We start from the raw sequence: 16795 nt of genomic DNA on the forward strand, positions 1-16795 counted from the left end.
CAGTCATTTCAGTTGTGTTCAACTCTTCGTGACCCCATCTGGGGTTTTCTTGGCAAAGATATTAGACTAATATGCCATTTCCTTCTCCAGCTCACTTTACAGATGAGAAAACTGAGGCAAACAGGGTTAAGTGACTTCCCCAGGGTCATATAACTGGTGTTTGAGGACAGATTTGAACTCAGGTCTTCTTGACTCCAGGCCTAGTTCTCTATCCACTGTACCACCTAGCTGCCCCTATATATTTTATATGTGCGATATATTTATCTATGTACTTTGTTACCCTTTAGAATGTAAAATCACTGCATGTAGGAATTATTTCATTCTTTGGACTTGTATCCGCTGGGAATAGCATAGTGTCTGGGATAGTGAAGGCATTTAATACTTGTTTGAATGAAATATAATAAAAAGTCATGCAAAGAGGATGGGGTGCTCGCACATAACAGAAACTTCTGGAACACAGATCTAGAACTGGAAGAATACCTGAAAGGCCATCTAGCCCAATAACGCTTTCATCTTACAGATAAGGAAACTACAAAACTATTGAAACTGAATATTAGAAAATAATAAAGAACTATCTAAGGCCCCAAAGAAAAGATATGAAAGAATATTTTCTCCCTCCCCCTGGGTAGAGGTAGTATCTACAAAATCTGGAATACTGCATATATCATCAGGTTTTGGTGATTTTTTTAAAAATTATTCATTTTAAGAGACAGATCTCAGAGAGAAGGGAAGGAGGAAGAAGGACACAATGAAAGCTAGGTGATATAAAAACCAAATATCAGTAATTGTTTTTAAAAGGAGAGTCACTAGTCAAGGAGCTGGGTATTAAATACTGTGATAAGCACTGAGGAGACAAAAGCAAAAACAGTTCCTGACCTCATGGATCTGACATTCTAATGTCTAAAGACAACATATAACTAGGTACATACAATATATAAAGAGAGCAGACAAAAAGCAGTCTGAGTGTGGAAGAAAGGCATCGGCAGCTAGGTGGACTTCAAAGAAAGACCTCTTGTAGAAGAAAGGACATAAGCTATCTTGAAAAAAGCCAGAGAAACCAAGCAACAAAGGTGATGGTGCAAACTATGGTGTACAGAGAGTACAAAGGCATGAAACTAGGAAATGGAGTATCCTGTTTGAGGTTCTCTAAGTGAGACAGGGTAACTTATACAAAGGTGTAGTCAAAACCACCCTACCCCACTCCATTTCAGCCTGATACCTTAACTAGGTGAGAACACATCTGAAATTAATCAATCAAAAGACCTTAATTACACCTGGGGTTCTTAACCTGGGATCCATAACTAACATTTTGGTATCTGCATTTCGATAAAATTGGTTTGTTTGTAATCCTGTGTTTTATTTTATGCACTTCAAAACATTATTCTGGGAAGGAGTATGTAGTCTTCGCCAGACTGCCAAAAGGGTCCATGGCACAAAAAAAGGTTAAGAATTTCACCTTACACAAAACGCAAAAAGTCTTTTAAAACCATCTGATGAAGTGAAAATGGCACCAGACAAGAGGTCTGTTCCAACTGGTTGTAAGATTTCATTACACCCTGTGGGTCTAATATGATCTAATATAAAAGCAATGAGTTAGCTAGAATGGGAGACTTTTTTCTAGAAATTGGGATTGTGGTTTTCTATCAGATCCCTGAAGAACAACCACATTGGGGGGAGGGGGGGAGGCGGGGTCAATTTCAGCCTTGGTCAGTTCTCCTTTACCTTGAGCAGAGGAAGACCCTCTAGCTCTGAAGGGTCCAGGGAATGTTAGACTTCCCATCTTCCCACTGCTGTTCTTGTCCTGGATGGTGTCCCCAAATAAACTAGCAGCAATGTCTGCATTGGGAGGCATGGGGAGACTGTACTCAAAAGCTCTAGAAGGAACCTAGCAACAAAACTATATAAGGCCTAAGATTAACTTCTTGAGGACACTATAAATGGAAGAAAAGGACTTCAAGCAATCAGGAGCTGGCTATGAGTTACCACTATGCTACAAACATTCTCTAAGCTTGAGCCCCACTAATATCTGGACTCTGTACTCATGGGAAGAGTATGAAATGGACATTTGAGGGGATGTTTTATACCAAGTGTTCTTGTTGTACCACCTTAATATTGTTCTAAAAGCTACTCAAGACTCAATGACTAAATAATTCTTAATTATCTTGGAGCACACAAGCACAAGCTCAAGAGAGTGGAATTAATGAAGCTCTCAACCCCTCTTAACCTGTAGGGGGCTGCTAGAACTAAGGCAGAGATGTAGCTGAGCTCTCGGGCCTTGACCCCTCTGTGAGAGTGGCAGTTGGAATAGGGATTCTTGCAGTTTACATGGGCTAAAATTAATAACAATAACAATAATCATGATCATGGTGACAACAGTGATTATGATGATGAGGATGATATTATTATATAAGCACAATTATATAGTGCTTTAAGGTTTCAAAGTCCTTTTTTACCAATAAATATGACCTCACTTTATCCTCAACAACTCCGAATAGGTGCTATTATCCTTATTTTACAGATGAAGAAATAGAAACAGACAAAGCTTAAATGACTTGTCCAGGGTCACAAAGCGTCTAGGACTGGATTTGAGCTCAGGTCTTCCTGACTCCAGATTCAGCACTCTATCTACTGTGCCACCTAGATGCCTCCCACAAAAAAATCACTTGATCCTACATCCCCAGCTAGGTTTCTGTATTTTTCCACCTCTTCCTGAAAAATTCCTTGAGAAAGCTGTTTACATTTTGGTCAAGGTGACTTCAATTTCCTCTCCTTTCACTATCTTCTAACACCCTCTATAATCTAGCTTCCAACCTCATTATTCAACTGGAGCTGCCCTCCCCAAACTTACTAATGATTGCTTAATTGACAAATCCAATGACTCTTTCTCAAGTCTACTGGACCCCTCACATTTGATCCTACTGATTACTTTCTCCTCCTGAATACTCTTTCTTCTCTTGGTTTCAGGACCATGATCTCTCCTGGTTCTATTCCTACCTGCTTAATGTCATTTACTAACTCTTTACCCAGGTCATACCCCAAAGAGCTGTCCTGATCCCTCTTCTCTTTTCACTATATACCAGACCCACAAGTTGTAAACACACAACTTGTAAACTTCTTCAAGCCACAAACAAGTTAGACTAGAGAGAGACTGATGACGGTTGGTTGCCATGGGGGTCACGTGACAAACAGGAGAGTGCACAGTGGCAACCAAAATCCTTTGGCAACCACAAGCAGCTTGTGGGCCCGTTATGTTGTGCAGGCCTATTCTACACTATCTCACTCAATGATATCAACAGCTCCTGTTCATTCAAATACATTCTGCAGCTGATTCTTGGATCTATTATTCTCTACTAACCTAAACCTACATCTCCAACTGCCTACCGGACATCTCAAAGTACATGCCCCATAAACATCTTAAACTCATTCCATCCAAATTGAAATTACTAGCTTTCCAAAAAAAAAAAAATCTCTAGCTTTTCTTAACATCCCTATTACTCCCAAGAGCACCAACATCCTCCTAGTCATTCAGTCTTACGACCTCAGCATCATCCTCAACTCTTAATTCTCTTCTCACCACCATCTGCATCCAATCTGTTGCCAAGTCTTGTCTATTCTACCTTTTTCAGTATCTCTTCTATACTCTCTTCTCTCATCTGACACTGCCACCACCTTGGTGACCTTTTCACCTTACACCTAGACTACTGCAATAGCCTACAGGTTGGCCCTCTGGCCTCCAAGTTGCATCAAATCGCTTCCAGTAAAGTTTACCATCCAACTAGTTAGCAAAGTGATCTTTGTAACAAAGCAGTTCATACCCCTAATTCAATAAACTCCAGTGGTTCCCTATTACCACTAGCATGAAATATAAAAAGCTCTTACTTTTAAAGCTCTTCACCACGAGGCTCTTCATTAGTTTTCCAATCTTTTTTACACCTTCCACATAGTCTACAATTCAGTGACTCTGGCCTCTTCATTCCTATAAGACACCCCATCTCCAGATTCAGACCAATTTCACTGGCTCTCTCATGTGCCTGGAATTTTCACTCTCAAAACCTTAAGTTAGTGTCATCCTGAATTCCTTACTTTCATACCACATATCCAATCATTGATAAATCCTGTCATTTCTACCTTCACAAAATCTCTCGCATCTGTCCCTGTAGGAGCAAAACCATAATGCCCCTAACCTGACTGCAAGTTGTCCTAACTTGTCAACTGAATCCATTCTCAAGACTTGTTTGTTGGGGTAGCTAGGTAGCACAGTGAGTAGAGCATCGGCTCTGGAGTCAGGAGGACCTGAGTTCAAAGCCACCTTCAGACACTTGACACACTTACTAGCTGTGTTACCTTAGACAAGTCACTTAACCTCAATTGCCCTTCCTTCCCCCCTCAAACAAACAAAAAAAAATTGCCTCAGTTTTCCGAAGGCTTAGATATCATTCCCTGGTTCCCTGAATACTAAATGGCTCCAGAAGCTGTCTGATGCTTGCTTGGGAGACAACAGAAGCAGGAAAGCTTACTAAGACTAAGTAAATCTTTTTTTAACTATTGAATGACCTATGTCTATCACATTTTATTTGAATACCTACCCAACTACCGGGGGATAGGCCTAAATCAGGCCCAGCACAAAATAATCCCCTTTTTCTACCCACAGAGCCACAAACCTGGTTCAGTCCCTCATTACCTCTCCACCTACACTACTGCAACAGTCTTCTAACTTACTGATCTTCCTGGTTAAGTCTCTTCCACCTTCAATAAATCCTCTCCTCAGCTGCCAACAAAATGTAAGATCCTGCCTGAGGGCAGGGACTGTCTTGCTTACTTGTATTTTGTAAATCGGACAACTGGCACAATGCCTAGCACAAATTAAGTGATTAACAAATGCTCCTTCATTCATTTGATGTACTATATTCAGTAGGACAACAGTGGCAAATGCAGCAGAACGGTAAAAGGTTGAAGATAGATCTACAATCTTATGAAGAAATATCTCCCTACTACTCTAATAGTCTAATCCATCCTCCACTACTCAGCTGCCAAAGTGATTGTTCTAAATATAGGTCCAGCTACATCACACACATTGCTACCCTCTCCACCAAATTCACAGTAGCTCCCTATTACCTCCAGGACCAAATTCAAAGTCCTCTGTTAGATATTTAAAGCACGTCATAATCTAGCTCCTTCCTATTTTTCCAGTCATCTTACACTTTACTCCTCCATGTACTGTATGACGCAACTATAGTGGCCTACCAGGCCATCTCCAGTCGTCCTGGTGACTGGACCCAGATGGCTCTGGAGGAGAAAGTAAGGCTGGTGACCTTGCACAGTCCTCCTTCACTCAAAATCAAAGTCAAGTGCAAGTCATGTCATCATTTCCCTGATGTGACAGTCCTCTTCGAGAACGAGGGACAAACACAACAACAATACTGGCCTAGCCTACTCATTCCTCAAACACCACATTCCATCTCTGTCTCCATACCTTTGTTCTGGCTATCTCCCCCATGCCTGGAACACTGTCCCTCCTTATTTCACCCTGTTCTGTTTATTTGGCTTCCTTCAAGATTCAGCTCAAATCTCACCTTCTAGAGGAAAAGGCTTTTTCAAGTTCCCTCTAGCTACTAGTGTCTTCCTCTCTCAGGTTACCTTCTATCTACTCTGTCCTCGTTTTGCATATATCTAGTTACTTAATCCCAGCGAGATTAAGTGAGTCTGCTAAAAACTAAAACATATTTAGAGCTCTGAAAGATGACCCAATGATAAAAACGGCAATTAGCACTCAAATTTACAATTCCTACCCCCCCCCCCAAAAACAATGAAGTAGGAGAAACAAATAACTGAGTGGAATCAGTACTATTAGTAATTTTAGATCAACAATTTATAAGGTGAAAGATTTGGGCTCTAAATAAGGAAAAACTAAAATTCGAAAACTGTCCCACAATGGACTAGACTACCTCATATGGTAGAAGTGAGATCCCTGTAACTAGAAGTATTCAAACATTCATTCGCCCTTTCTCATTTCAACACTTTGATTAAGCTAAGATTAAACTAACATGATTCCTACAACTGTAAAAATCACACTCCACCCATGCATTCTCATTCTGTGTTTTTTGTCCTAGTCCTTCCACAAACCCTCCAAAGATGATCTACCCAACTCACCAGGGGCCTTCCTTGACATCTTTTCATATTTTGTGGTTCACAGTTATGGCGGGAGAAATATCTACCATCATCCCCTGAAATATGAGCTGGTTCTTTTCCTTAAAAGACAGTAAAACTGTACTGAGGATTTGATTGACTCAGGGAACTAAGGCTGAGGCCGTAGACTGGGCTTTCTGGTCACCTAAACACCAAAAATATGGAGGAGCACCAGGAAGGCCCTGAAGCTTGACAGGAAAAGCACTATGGGCAACATTCCTGTGCAGGGAAGCTGCATTCAACTAAGGCAACCCCATATCCTCAACTAAATATGCTTTGCCTGGCCTAGTTAAGTAAACCTTTCTGTTACCTGCTGGATAGACAAGTGTTTCATTTCTTTCCAACCTCAACCTGAGATACTTTCTCTGGCCTATTCTTCCAATACAACACTCAAGGCTATTATTATCTTTTTTTCTCCTACCATGACTGTCCCATCTTCTTTTCTGGTCATACACATCCTTGATAACATGTTTTTTCAAACATGGAAGTCATCACTAGTAATAACATGCAACATATACATACAGCCACAATGAGTCTTCTGGATCATTAGCAATTTAAATTCTTCTATAACCATGGGCCCAGTAACAAAGTATATGTCCAGTCTAAATTTTCACAGGCTCATCATTAGAAGGGTAACCTCAATATAAGTTCTTTGAGCCAAAGCAACTCACAAAAATAACTGCTGACAGAGAGAGGTCCAATATACACCAAAGTATTTATAGCAGCAATTTCTGTAGTACAAAGACATAGAAGCAAAGTGATGTCCACTGGTAGGAGAAAGGCTAAAGATGTTATAGTACACTAATTTAATGGCATATTATTGTAGTGTAAGAAATAAATGAATATAAATACAGGGAAGCATGGAAAGACATACAAATTGGTGTAATGTAAGTTAACAGGAAAAAATATGCACAATGACTACAACAAAGGTAATTTTTTTAAAAATTGAAAGTGAACATTATATAACAATGTAAGCTTTGCACTCAATAAGAGATATGAAAGAGAACACATCTCCCCTCCCCTTCTTTGCAGTCACAGAGACACTACGGATGTGGAAAACTGCATATACTGTTAGACCAGATGTACTGGTTTTTTTCTATTTTTTCTTATTTCTTTTTTTTTCTTATTATAAAAGATGGCTCCCTGTCATAAAGGAAAGGAAGGGCCATATCAGGAAGTGAGAGGATGTGAAAACAAAGATGTAAATAAAAATGTTTAAGTGCCTACTGAGTCCAAGGGTATTATACTTCTGAATCAACAGAGGAAGTACCTACACTGATGAAATCAGTGTTCAACTGTATCCTTAAGTAGATAGAAGAAAGTTGATGGAAGAAAGAAGTTGGTGTGAAGAGTTTTAAGAGCCCTGAAGCACCACAATAAAAACTTGAGAACCATTTCAAGATCCTCTAATTTAGCCAGGAGATTAAGGCAAGCATCTAGTTTAATATAAATGGAAGGTATTTTCCAAAAAGAAAGTCTATAAAGACGTTCCTTGCTTTACAATCAATTGTAAAAAGTGCAAAGTCTCTTAAGTTTCTCTATGCTCTGCATCTGAAAGCATACTCTCACAGCGTTAAATGGATGTGCCATTAGCACAACTGCAGTGTCCAAAACAAATCCTAAGAGGTTTGAATGAGTTGAATGCCACAGGTGGTTTTCCCCGGTTACTACCACGACACATTTCTATTTCCTCCACTTTCTAGATTCTACTTCACTAACACTTTATCTCCATTTCCCCAACCACCTCCAAGAATTACAAAGGCACTTGAAGGTTTTTTTTGTTGTTTTATTTTTTCCTGTCATCTCTCCCTGGATGGGTGGGAAGAGAAATCCCACAATCAAAGTGCCCCTATCATAAAGGTAGCTGCTCCTTCCTCTCACTTAGAAAGAACAAGAGGATGTAGGAGGGAGAGAAGGAGGAAGATGGCTCCTTCAATGTGTCATTTTTTACTCCACTCCAAACTAGTCTGATTGAGTCTTTTACATGCCACTGAATTCAGCACTCCCCCACATTCTAAGTCTCTTACAATCTCAGGTCAACTTTTATAGTACGAATTTTGGCCACACCAGAAGGTGTCTCCCATTTATAACATTTTTCCCTGGGTAGTTTAAACTAACTGCCCTACACATCCCAACTAACAACACTATGGTGTCACAGAATCAATTAATATTAGTTGAAAATTATGTCTATATTTTAAAATACAAAACACAGAGCAAAAAATCATGCTGCCTCACTAAACAACAAATTTTTGTAAATGCTTGTTCTCTTGAAAATATAAAGCTACACTGTACATAGTAGTAAAGACTCCTAAAATGTCCCCATAATTTATGTATCTACAGTTTTTTCATTATAAGTAGGCACTAGGTTTTCAAAAACTAGGAATGAAGTAAAAACACTAAAATATAAAACCAACCTAATAAGTTTAAGTAAATCACTGACTCAAACCTCAGCAAACATGGACACACAAGAATCTGCATTCCTGAACTTCACAAGTCAATTAGAGCGAAGTAGTAACACATAATTTGATACTAAAAAAGTGTTTTGGTATCTAAAAAGAATAACAGGATAGGGAAAAGAGTATCAAAAATCCACCCCCACCCCCTTTTTTTTTTTTTTTTTTTTGAGAAATGACCATTAGCTAAAATAAGATCTAAGCTAACTGGCATCTAGACTTCTGGAACAGTTCCAAACCCAAGAGCAATCCTGACAAAGTTTCAGGACGTACAGCTACAATGAACATAAAAGAAAAATGCAGAAAACTAAGGATGTGCTATGATTAGATTAGTGATGCGAAAGTCAACCTTTTTTCCCTTCAAAAAAAAAAAAAGGTACAAAAGAAGAAACAGGAGAGACAATTAAGAAGAAATCAAACAAATTGTGGTATATGAATACAGAGAAAAATGAAACACATATGAAATGATGCAGGAAAAAATATACACGTCTACAATAATGTAAAAATGAAAAGAACAAAGAAAACTGAATGCTGTATCATTCTAATGATTAAGCTTGGTCCTTAAGAAAAAAGGAAAAAATTCACCTCCCTTCCTTTTTTTTACAAAGGAGGGTAGCTAAGGCCATAGAACACTGCATGTATTGTCAGGCCCAGTGAATGTGCTGTTTGGTCTGCTCAACTGCTTTCTGTCTTTTTTTATCTTTGTTACAATGGATGGGAGTAGAAGGGAGATAGAGAAGAATACATTCATAAGTAAAGGTAATATAAAAAAAAGATATCAATAAAATTTGTAAAAAATAAAGCACAGAGAAGAGCAAAGCGAACTGTGGATCAAAAAAAAAGGCAGAATAAAAGTAAAAGCGAACGTCTAATCGGAGTAGCAAAGTACCGATGCTGAATGAAAAGAGTGCCAAGCAGAAGGGTACCTTTGCATGAAATAAGAAAATTCAGTTACCTGTAACAGTCAATACAGGGTGTTCCTAAAGTCTGGACACATAAGCAAGAATGCACATTTTCAAGAAATGAAATGAATAAAATTTTCAACAACATTTTATTTAATTGGAATATTAACGAGTAACATCTTCAATATGATTTCCATCATTTGCGATGCAAAGGTGGATGCGCTTTGCAAGATTCACGTGAACTTGATGCAATAACTCCACATTTCCTATGTGTCCAGACTTTAGGAAAACCCTGTACGATATCCCCTAAGGACAACTGGGTGTCAAGTATAAGATGAACTAACCAATACAGTTACTAGCCTGGGCAGACAGTCGCTGTAAAAGTTGAGTTGTAGAATCACTGAATGCCAGAGTGAGAAGGGAACCTCAGAGATTATCAATACTTACACAGAGTAAATCTATATCATCACCACCAGGTTTCATCTTAAGAAAGAGAACGCTACTTTCAAAACACAGCCTATACATTTTTTAAGAACTCTAAATGTTAGTGAATTTTCCAGATCTTTTTCAAAATTCCAAATATTCCAAATTTTCAAAAATTTTTCAAGTAATGGTAAATGGCATTGCACTAATGTCAATGGAACACTACAAATCTATCTCAGTGAGATCCATAATTATTTGGAAGAGACCAATACAACTATCCACACTAACAAAACAAATTGGATGAAAAATAAATTCTCCCTCCTCCCAATTATTATGATCCAACTGGAAAGAGCAGATTTTGTCCACCACTGGCAAAGAGGAGAAAGGAAAAGGGCAAGAGTCAGTCAGTCATAGTAGACAGAAAGTTGGACTCAAAGTGACAAAAGACTTATTCTAAGGCCCTCCAAGACTAAGTTACAAAACAACTGCCTATCCATAAGCGGTAAACAGAAATTTCCTCACTAGTTATTCTATACACCGATAAAATCACAGATCCAGACAGATGAACAATTAAGTGAACCCAGAATTGAATAAGATATCAAGCTATATCACATATGATAAAATATGTGATGCTTTAAATGATCCTAAACTACCTGTTGCTTCAAAAGGCTAGTCTTCAACACCAATATTCTCCCATTTGACTCAAAAAAAAAAACCACTGCCTTCACAGGGTTAGGAGGATCAATCAAGTTAATATATGTAAAGCACTTTGTAAACTGTAAAACACTATGTAGATATTAACTATTACTTATTATTAGGACAATAGAAATTGCAGGTAACCCAACAAGCAAAAACAAAGATCCGTGTCTAATCACCGAGGGAGAAAAAACAAATAGATTAACACAGCACCAATGTACCTACCGCGAGACTATATTAAAAGAGAGAAAATTACCCAGTATGATAAGAAGAATATCAAATGGAGAATTTAGAATCCAAGAATCTCAGAGCCGAAAGGGACCTCAGAGGACGTGTAGTCCAAATCATACCTAAATATTAATGAGATTCACACAGGACTAAAAAGTTTGAAGGTACTGACAACTGCGCCAATGGAAGGAGTTCTCATACCTAATGAGATCACAGAGCTAATCATAAGAATCACAGTATGAGAAGATACTTTAGAAATTATAATGTCCAGGGGATCCCCAACCTCTTCAAGTAGTCTCTTTTAAAAATCAAAATATTCCTCAAACCCTAAAATACAACAATATTTGCACTATTTATAGCCACTGAGAAAATAAATTATGACAGAAGGCTGCTAATATTTAAAGTGAATTTCTACCGTGAATTCAGAAATTTTAAGTGAATTTGTACCTTAATTCCTTCATCTAATATCTATATGCATTTGAAAATATGAATATAAGCAAAACACACTTAATTCAATCTGCTGAAAGCATGTTTGTTTTTTATATAAGATGGCTGAAGCATATATGAAGGTATGGACCACTTGTAATAACCTATCACCCCAATCTTCAGGGTAAGAAGATCCTTCTTAGAGAGATCAATAACAAAACTTGACTAATTCAAAGGCAAACTATTTGAATGAAGAGTTGTAAACAGCATGTTTTTAACTAGATGCAGCTTAGTATCATTCGTTGATGAGTTTAGAAAAATGAAACATTTCTGCACTGTGTATTGTCATTTCTTCATAGGAATTAAAACCTACTGGCTGGATATTATCTGAAGGTTGTACAGGCAGCTATGCCCAAAAAGTCATCCCTTGTAACAAGAAACAGGTTAAAATAAAAGAAAGAAGGAAAAAAACTAGAACCCATAATAGCTGACTCCTATTCTAAAGTACCATACTACCTTCCACTACTTCACCTCCTAACAACACCAAGTGCTTAACTATATCAAAAGCTGTAATGCTCTAGTATATTTACAGACTGTTGCAATGAGCTGAAATTCAATGCAATAATGTAAGGAAGAGGCTGGCATAGAAAGGGAACTAAAAATATATATAGCTTCCTGAGCATGTGGAGTTTCCTCCATGCATTTCAAGTGTCTGTTTTGTGTAATGGTCATGTTATACACCTGTTAGTACGGCTGGTAAGTGGCAGAATTGGGCCTGATTCTTATCACAAACAATATTAAATTCAAATCTCTATATAAGAAAAAGTGCCAGCATGTGACCTACATAAATATAACAAAATAATCTGGACAGTGGTTTGGAGTTTAGTATAATGGGAATTAACTTCACTAGGTCCCCTTCATAACTCAGATCTACCAAAATCACAGGGTTCCTGTGAGAAAAATGTTTCGTAAAAAAGTACTATGAAAATGTGAATATAGTCATTGTTAATTCTGAGCAGACTGTCAGATTAATTTTTTTCAATTCATTAAAGAATCTACTAATGCAGGGAGTGACTGGATTCCCTTTTGGATCTCACTGTTAACAGGATCAAAGATCTAGAACTAGAAGAGTGCCCATCTGATCTAATCCTCCGTCATTTTACAAATAAAATGATGGATAAATGAAAAATCCAAGTGTTATTCTCTAAGAGTTAAAAGACTTAAGGAACCTCAAGATCCAACCATATATGACCAAAAATTCCTCGTACAACATACCAAACAAGTAGTCATCAGACTTCCAAAAAGGGAAAACCCAGGTCTGCTGGATCCAAGGCAGCCCACTCCATTTTTGGACAGCTCTCATTATAAAGATTTTTTTCCTATTACTGTACCTAAATATGCTTTTCTAAAAATAACCTCTTTTCTCTTCACTAAGATGCATTCCACCATACTTTTGTATATGCTGTCAGCAATTTAAAAACTAGGTAAGCTTTTCTTTCCTTTTTCACATGCTTGGTTATTCAGAATGCAAACTCCATGAACCATGGTACTCACTTGCCTACAAAAAATAAGAAACAGAGCTCAAAGAAATTTCAAGTAAGCCATCACCATCAGGTGCACTAGGTAAATGGCAATTAATACAACTTTCTCTTATCCACTCCCTTTTCTACCCCACTTTAAATTCATACAAGTTTCCATTTTTTTTTTTTAAATCTCATTCCACTGATACATTGTTTCCAAACCAACACTGACCTTCAACATTATGACCAGGGCAAAACAACCTTATTTATTTAAACTTCTGTAGTGATTGTTTTTAGTCACTAAAATATTCTCCTAGGTTCTCTCAATAACAAGGATACACACCATACAGCCAATTCCCTGCCTGCTCAGGACCCAACTGAACATTTTTGCGTTGTGGATGAAGCCTTTCCTGATCCCAACAGCTAGTGTACTCCCTTCCAAACCACCTTGTATTTAACTAATTTGTATTCAATAATATTATTTTTTTTGTTGTATTTATATATGCATTTCTCATCTCTCCCTTTAGAATGTAAACTCCTTCAAAATCTTTTTCCCCATTAAGCTATGAGATCATTGAGAGCATGGACTGGTTTCTTTTTACCCCTATCTTTGCATCCCCAGGCTTAACAGTACCTGGCAAACATATGGGCCAAATTGACAGATTTGAGAGTTTGGACTGTTTCATTCTTTGTTACTTATATCCTCAGGGCCTAAGAAACAGGAGTCTAAGAATGATATAGACCGGATGAAGACTAGCTCTCTCTTAACTACTCAGGAAAGACTGAACTAATATCTGGACAGCCTCCTCCTCTTCCCCAGGGGTTTGGGAAGACTATATCAGCCCTGCACAAACTGTGGCCCCAGCTGGCCAAAGGATTTCGGGGGGGCTCTAGAAAAACGTACATTTTTCCCCAGGCCACCCCGAAATCCTTTGGCGGGTCACAGGTTGTACAGGCCTGCTCTGTATCACTGAATATCCCCTAACCAAAAAAAGTGCTGAAAACTCCTGCAGAAGGGCAGATTCAATTTCCCAGTCTCTTCCAAAGCCAGTGAAGACCTGAAATAGGTGCCCTCTGAAAATTCTGATTCAAGCCAAAATAGTAATGACCAAAAGTATGCAAATCAAAAGGCAGCCTTGAAAAATCTTTTGTAAAACAAAACAGAAATGGTGTAGTGGAACAAGTTAAACAAAGGGAGAGGAAAATGCATAAAATGAAGCTTCGATGTATAAACATCTAAAGGTAGGAATCTGTACTTTGCATTGGACTTCCAGAAATTTTCCTTTTTTCAAAGCGCTTTACTTACTTTCACTTTAGGGATTTATAAAGCACTTTACAGATTACAAAAAGCTTTCTTCTCACCAACCAGATTAAGTAACCAGTGAAAGTTATTAGCCCCATTTTACAGATTAGGAAACAGATCTGGGAGCTTAAATGAATTGCTAATGGCCATTATGGGACCTGCCAGAGAAAATTCCAACCCAGGGTTGACTCTTTACTATCCTCATTTACAAGTGGAGCCAAGATTACAGAGATCCCAATTTTCTGGATTCCTAAGCATGGAAGTCGTTACACTAAATCACAAAAGCCTCCAAGTGATTGAGAGTTTTGGGTAAGGTCAAATAACTTTAAATCACTTATTTGTCCTTCGTTCTCTAAGAGGTCCAATGACATCACAGGTGGTGTCTAACTTGTTCATGAACTGGATTTAAGTGAGGCAGAGCTTAGCAAAGTCATCATCCTTACTTTCTCCTCCAGTCATTGGAGTCCAATGACAAGACAAAAATCAAGACAACTTGTGATGGCCCAGGATGCAGTGAGTGACCTTGGCCTTTCTAACTTAAGTCTTTCCGAGGTCTCAGTTTGTCTGAGTCAACTCTCATTAGATGACTAAGGGCTAGGTAAGAATTGAGACAAAAGACGGCTATCACAAAAGTATCAATCTGGGAGGGAAAGACCCTCGGAGTTTCTGGACCCAAGAGAAAACCACTGCCATTTACACTCATAATTAAGCCATCAAAACCTAAACAGTGAGCAACAGAGGCTTGGGCTAGGGCCTGTCACTCATCCCTCCAAAACCAGAGTGATTTGGGTTTAAAGGTTTAGTCAAGTAGCTCCGCTTGAATGGCAATTAATCCCTGCTAAAACCTCTTTTTTCAGAGCTATATTTCAAGAAATCATAAAACGACACAGGACAAAAAGTAAATTGTCCTCGACATCTGAAAACAAAAAATAATAAAAGTTTCTTTTTAATCTTGGGGCCAAATGTCAAAATAGTTTACAGAACACCAAAAATTATATTCCTATGGACACAGCACCCATATCTAAGTATATGGCACTCCTAGCGGAGAGAGAGACCACGTGTCTAATAAATGATAAAGCATGCTCCTCCCTCCTCCTGACATATCAATAAGCATTTATTAAGCAGAACTAATCACAGACTTATTACCAAAGAGGTGACAGACTCAAGATGTTAAGTGAGACACATGTCTTTGGACTTGGCCTATGTGAGGATTAACAGCATATTTGTTACCCGGGTTTGGGTGTATTCGGGGGTGGGGACCTAAAATGATTAACTGAAAGGAAATTTTAAGTTTAAGTTAAAGTAACTTAAAGTTTTAAGTTACCAACAACAACAAAATACGCAGGGCACGGGGTGGGGGGGGGGGGGGGCGCCTTACTGAACGCAGTACCAGCGTAAGATGAGTAAATACAGCCCTTGGTGTTCAATGTTTCATCTTCTCCAGGAATGTTTACCAAACATGTAAAGCTGGGAAACGCTGATATGAAGTGACTGTCCGGCACACACAAGGCATGCCCTGGACCAAGAACTCAGCCTACCTCAGTCACTCCCCAAAGGTGACCCTAAACCAGACGCCCTGGGCCAGGCCCCCGCGCCCGCCCCACCCAGAACTGAGCCGTCCTCCCCTACGGCGAGGGGGAGACCGAAGGAGGGCAAGGACTGCAGCCGGAAACGTGGAGAGGGAGGCGAAGACAAGAGCGGGCTCCCCCTCTCCAGACAGAGAGGAGCGGTGGGGTCCCGAAGAGCCGAGGCTCTCAGGAAGTGAAGGGGCTCAAAGCAGTCACAGCCCTGGACGACCCCCGCCCCCATCACCAGACACACCCCCTGGGCAAGGCGAGGAGGAGACTCGGCCGCGGAGGCTCACGGGAAAAGGGACCCGACGGTCTACCAGCAAAAGGGAGAAGGGGGGAGACAGCCGGGCCGCGGAGGCTCACGGGAAAGGAAGAGGTTTGAAGCTCTACCAGCTAAGGGGAAGAAGGGGCGCCCCAAGCGCGGAGGTTCACGGGAAGCGAAGGGGCTCGAAGCTCTACCCGCTCAAGGGAGAAGGGAGTGTAGGGGAAACAGCTCGGCCGCGGAGGCCCACGGGAAGGGAAGGGGATGGGGCAGACGCAGGTACGGAGGCGGGGGGGAGGGGGCAGCTGTCACCGCCACGTCCTCTTTCCCTTAAGTCCCGCCACCGGCCGGCCGGGCCAGGGTTCGGAAGGGGGGAGGGGAGGAAGGAAGAGCCTCCCGCCTCAGTCCAGCGAGGGGGGAGGGTGGGTGTTCCCTCCCGCCATCCGCCAGAGAAAATCAGAGGCACCTTGGAGCCCCAGGGCCGTTATTTACCTTCCCGTTCCCGACACCCGCCGCCGCGGCCGCCATGTTGTCTGCGCGTGCCTGTGATGACGTAGCAGCCCCTCACGTGCTTTGCTCCGACACACCACAACATCCGCCGAAACTAAGGGCGGAGGGCGTGGGGGAGGGGTATGGAGAAGAGAGGGACCTGCGCGTGCGTATTGGAGCTGGTGAGGGGCGGAGGGAGGGAGAATTCTCCCTTGGGTTGTGATTGGTCCTGGTTGATTGGAACCAGATGGAGGGAACCAGGGACAGTGTCACTTTCTACACAGCTCTCACTTCAAATCCTTTTTCTTTACTCACCTGGCTGTCATCCTACTTCAA

General features: G+C 40.1%; 1 protein-coding gene across 1 annotated transcript in view; it reads right to left on the bottom strand.

Annotated features, from left to right (window-relative positions):
* The window catches only part of TBC1D15 (TBC1 domain family member 15), an 82439-nt gene extending 65913 nt beyond the window's left edge, over window positions 1–16526 (bottom strand). Inside the window, exon 1 of the mRNA XM_036759611.1 lies at window positions 16463–16526. Coding sequence (XP_036615506.1) covers window positions 16463–16498 — 36 coding nt within the window. The 5' untranslated portion in view covers window positions 16499–16526. The remainder of the gene's footprint in view (window positions 1–16462) is intronic.
* Window positions 16527–16795: the final 269 nt, after the last annotated feature.

Source organism: Trichosurus vulpecula, chromosome 5 (genome assembly GCF_011100635.1).
Source record: "Trichosurus vulpecula isolate mTriVul1 chromosome 5, mTriVul1.pri, whole genome shotgun sequence".
NCBI classification, from domain to species: Eukaryota; Metazoa; Chordata; class Mammalia; order Diprotodontia; family Phalangeridae; genus Trichosurus; species Trichosurus vulpecula.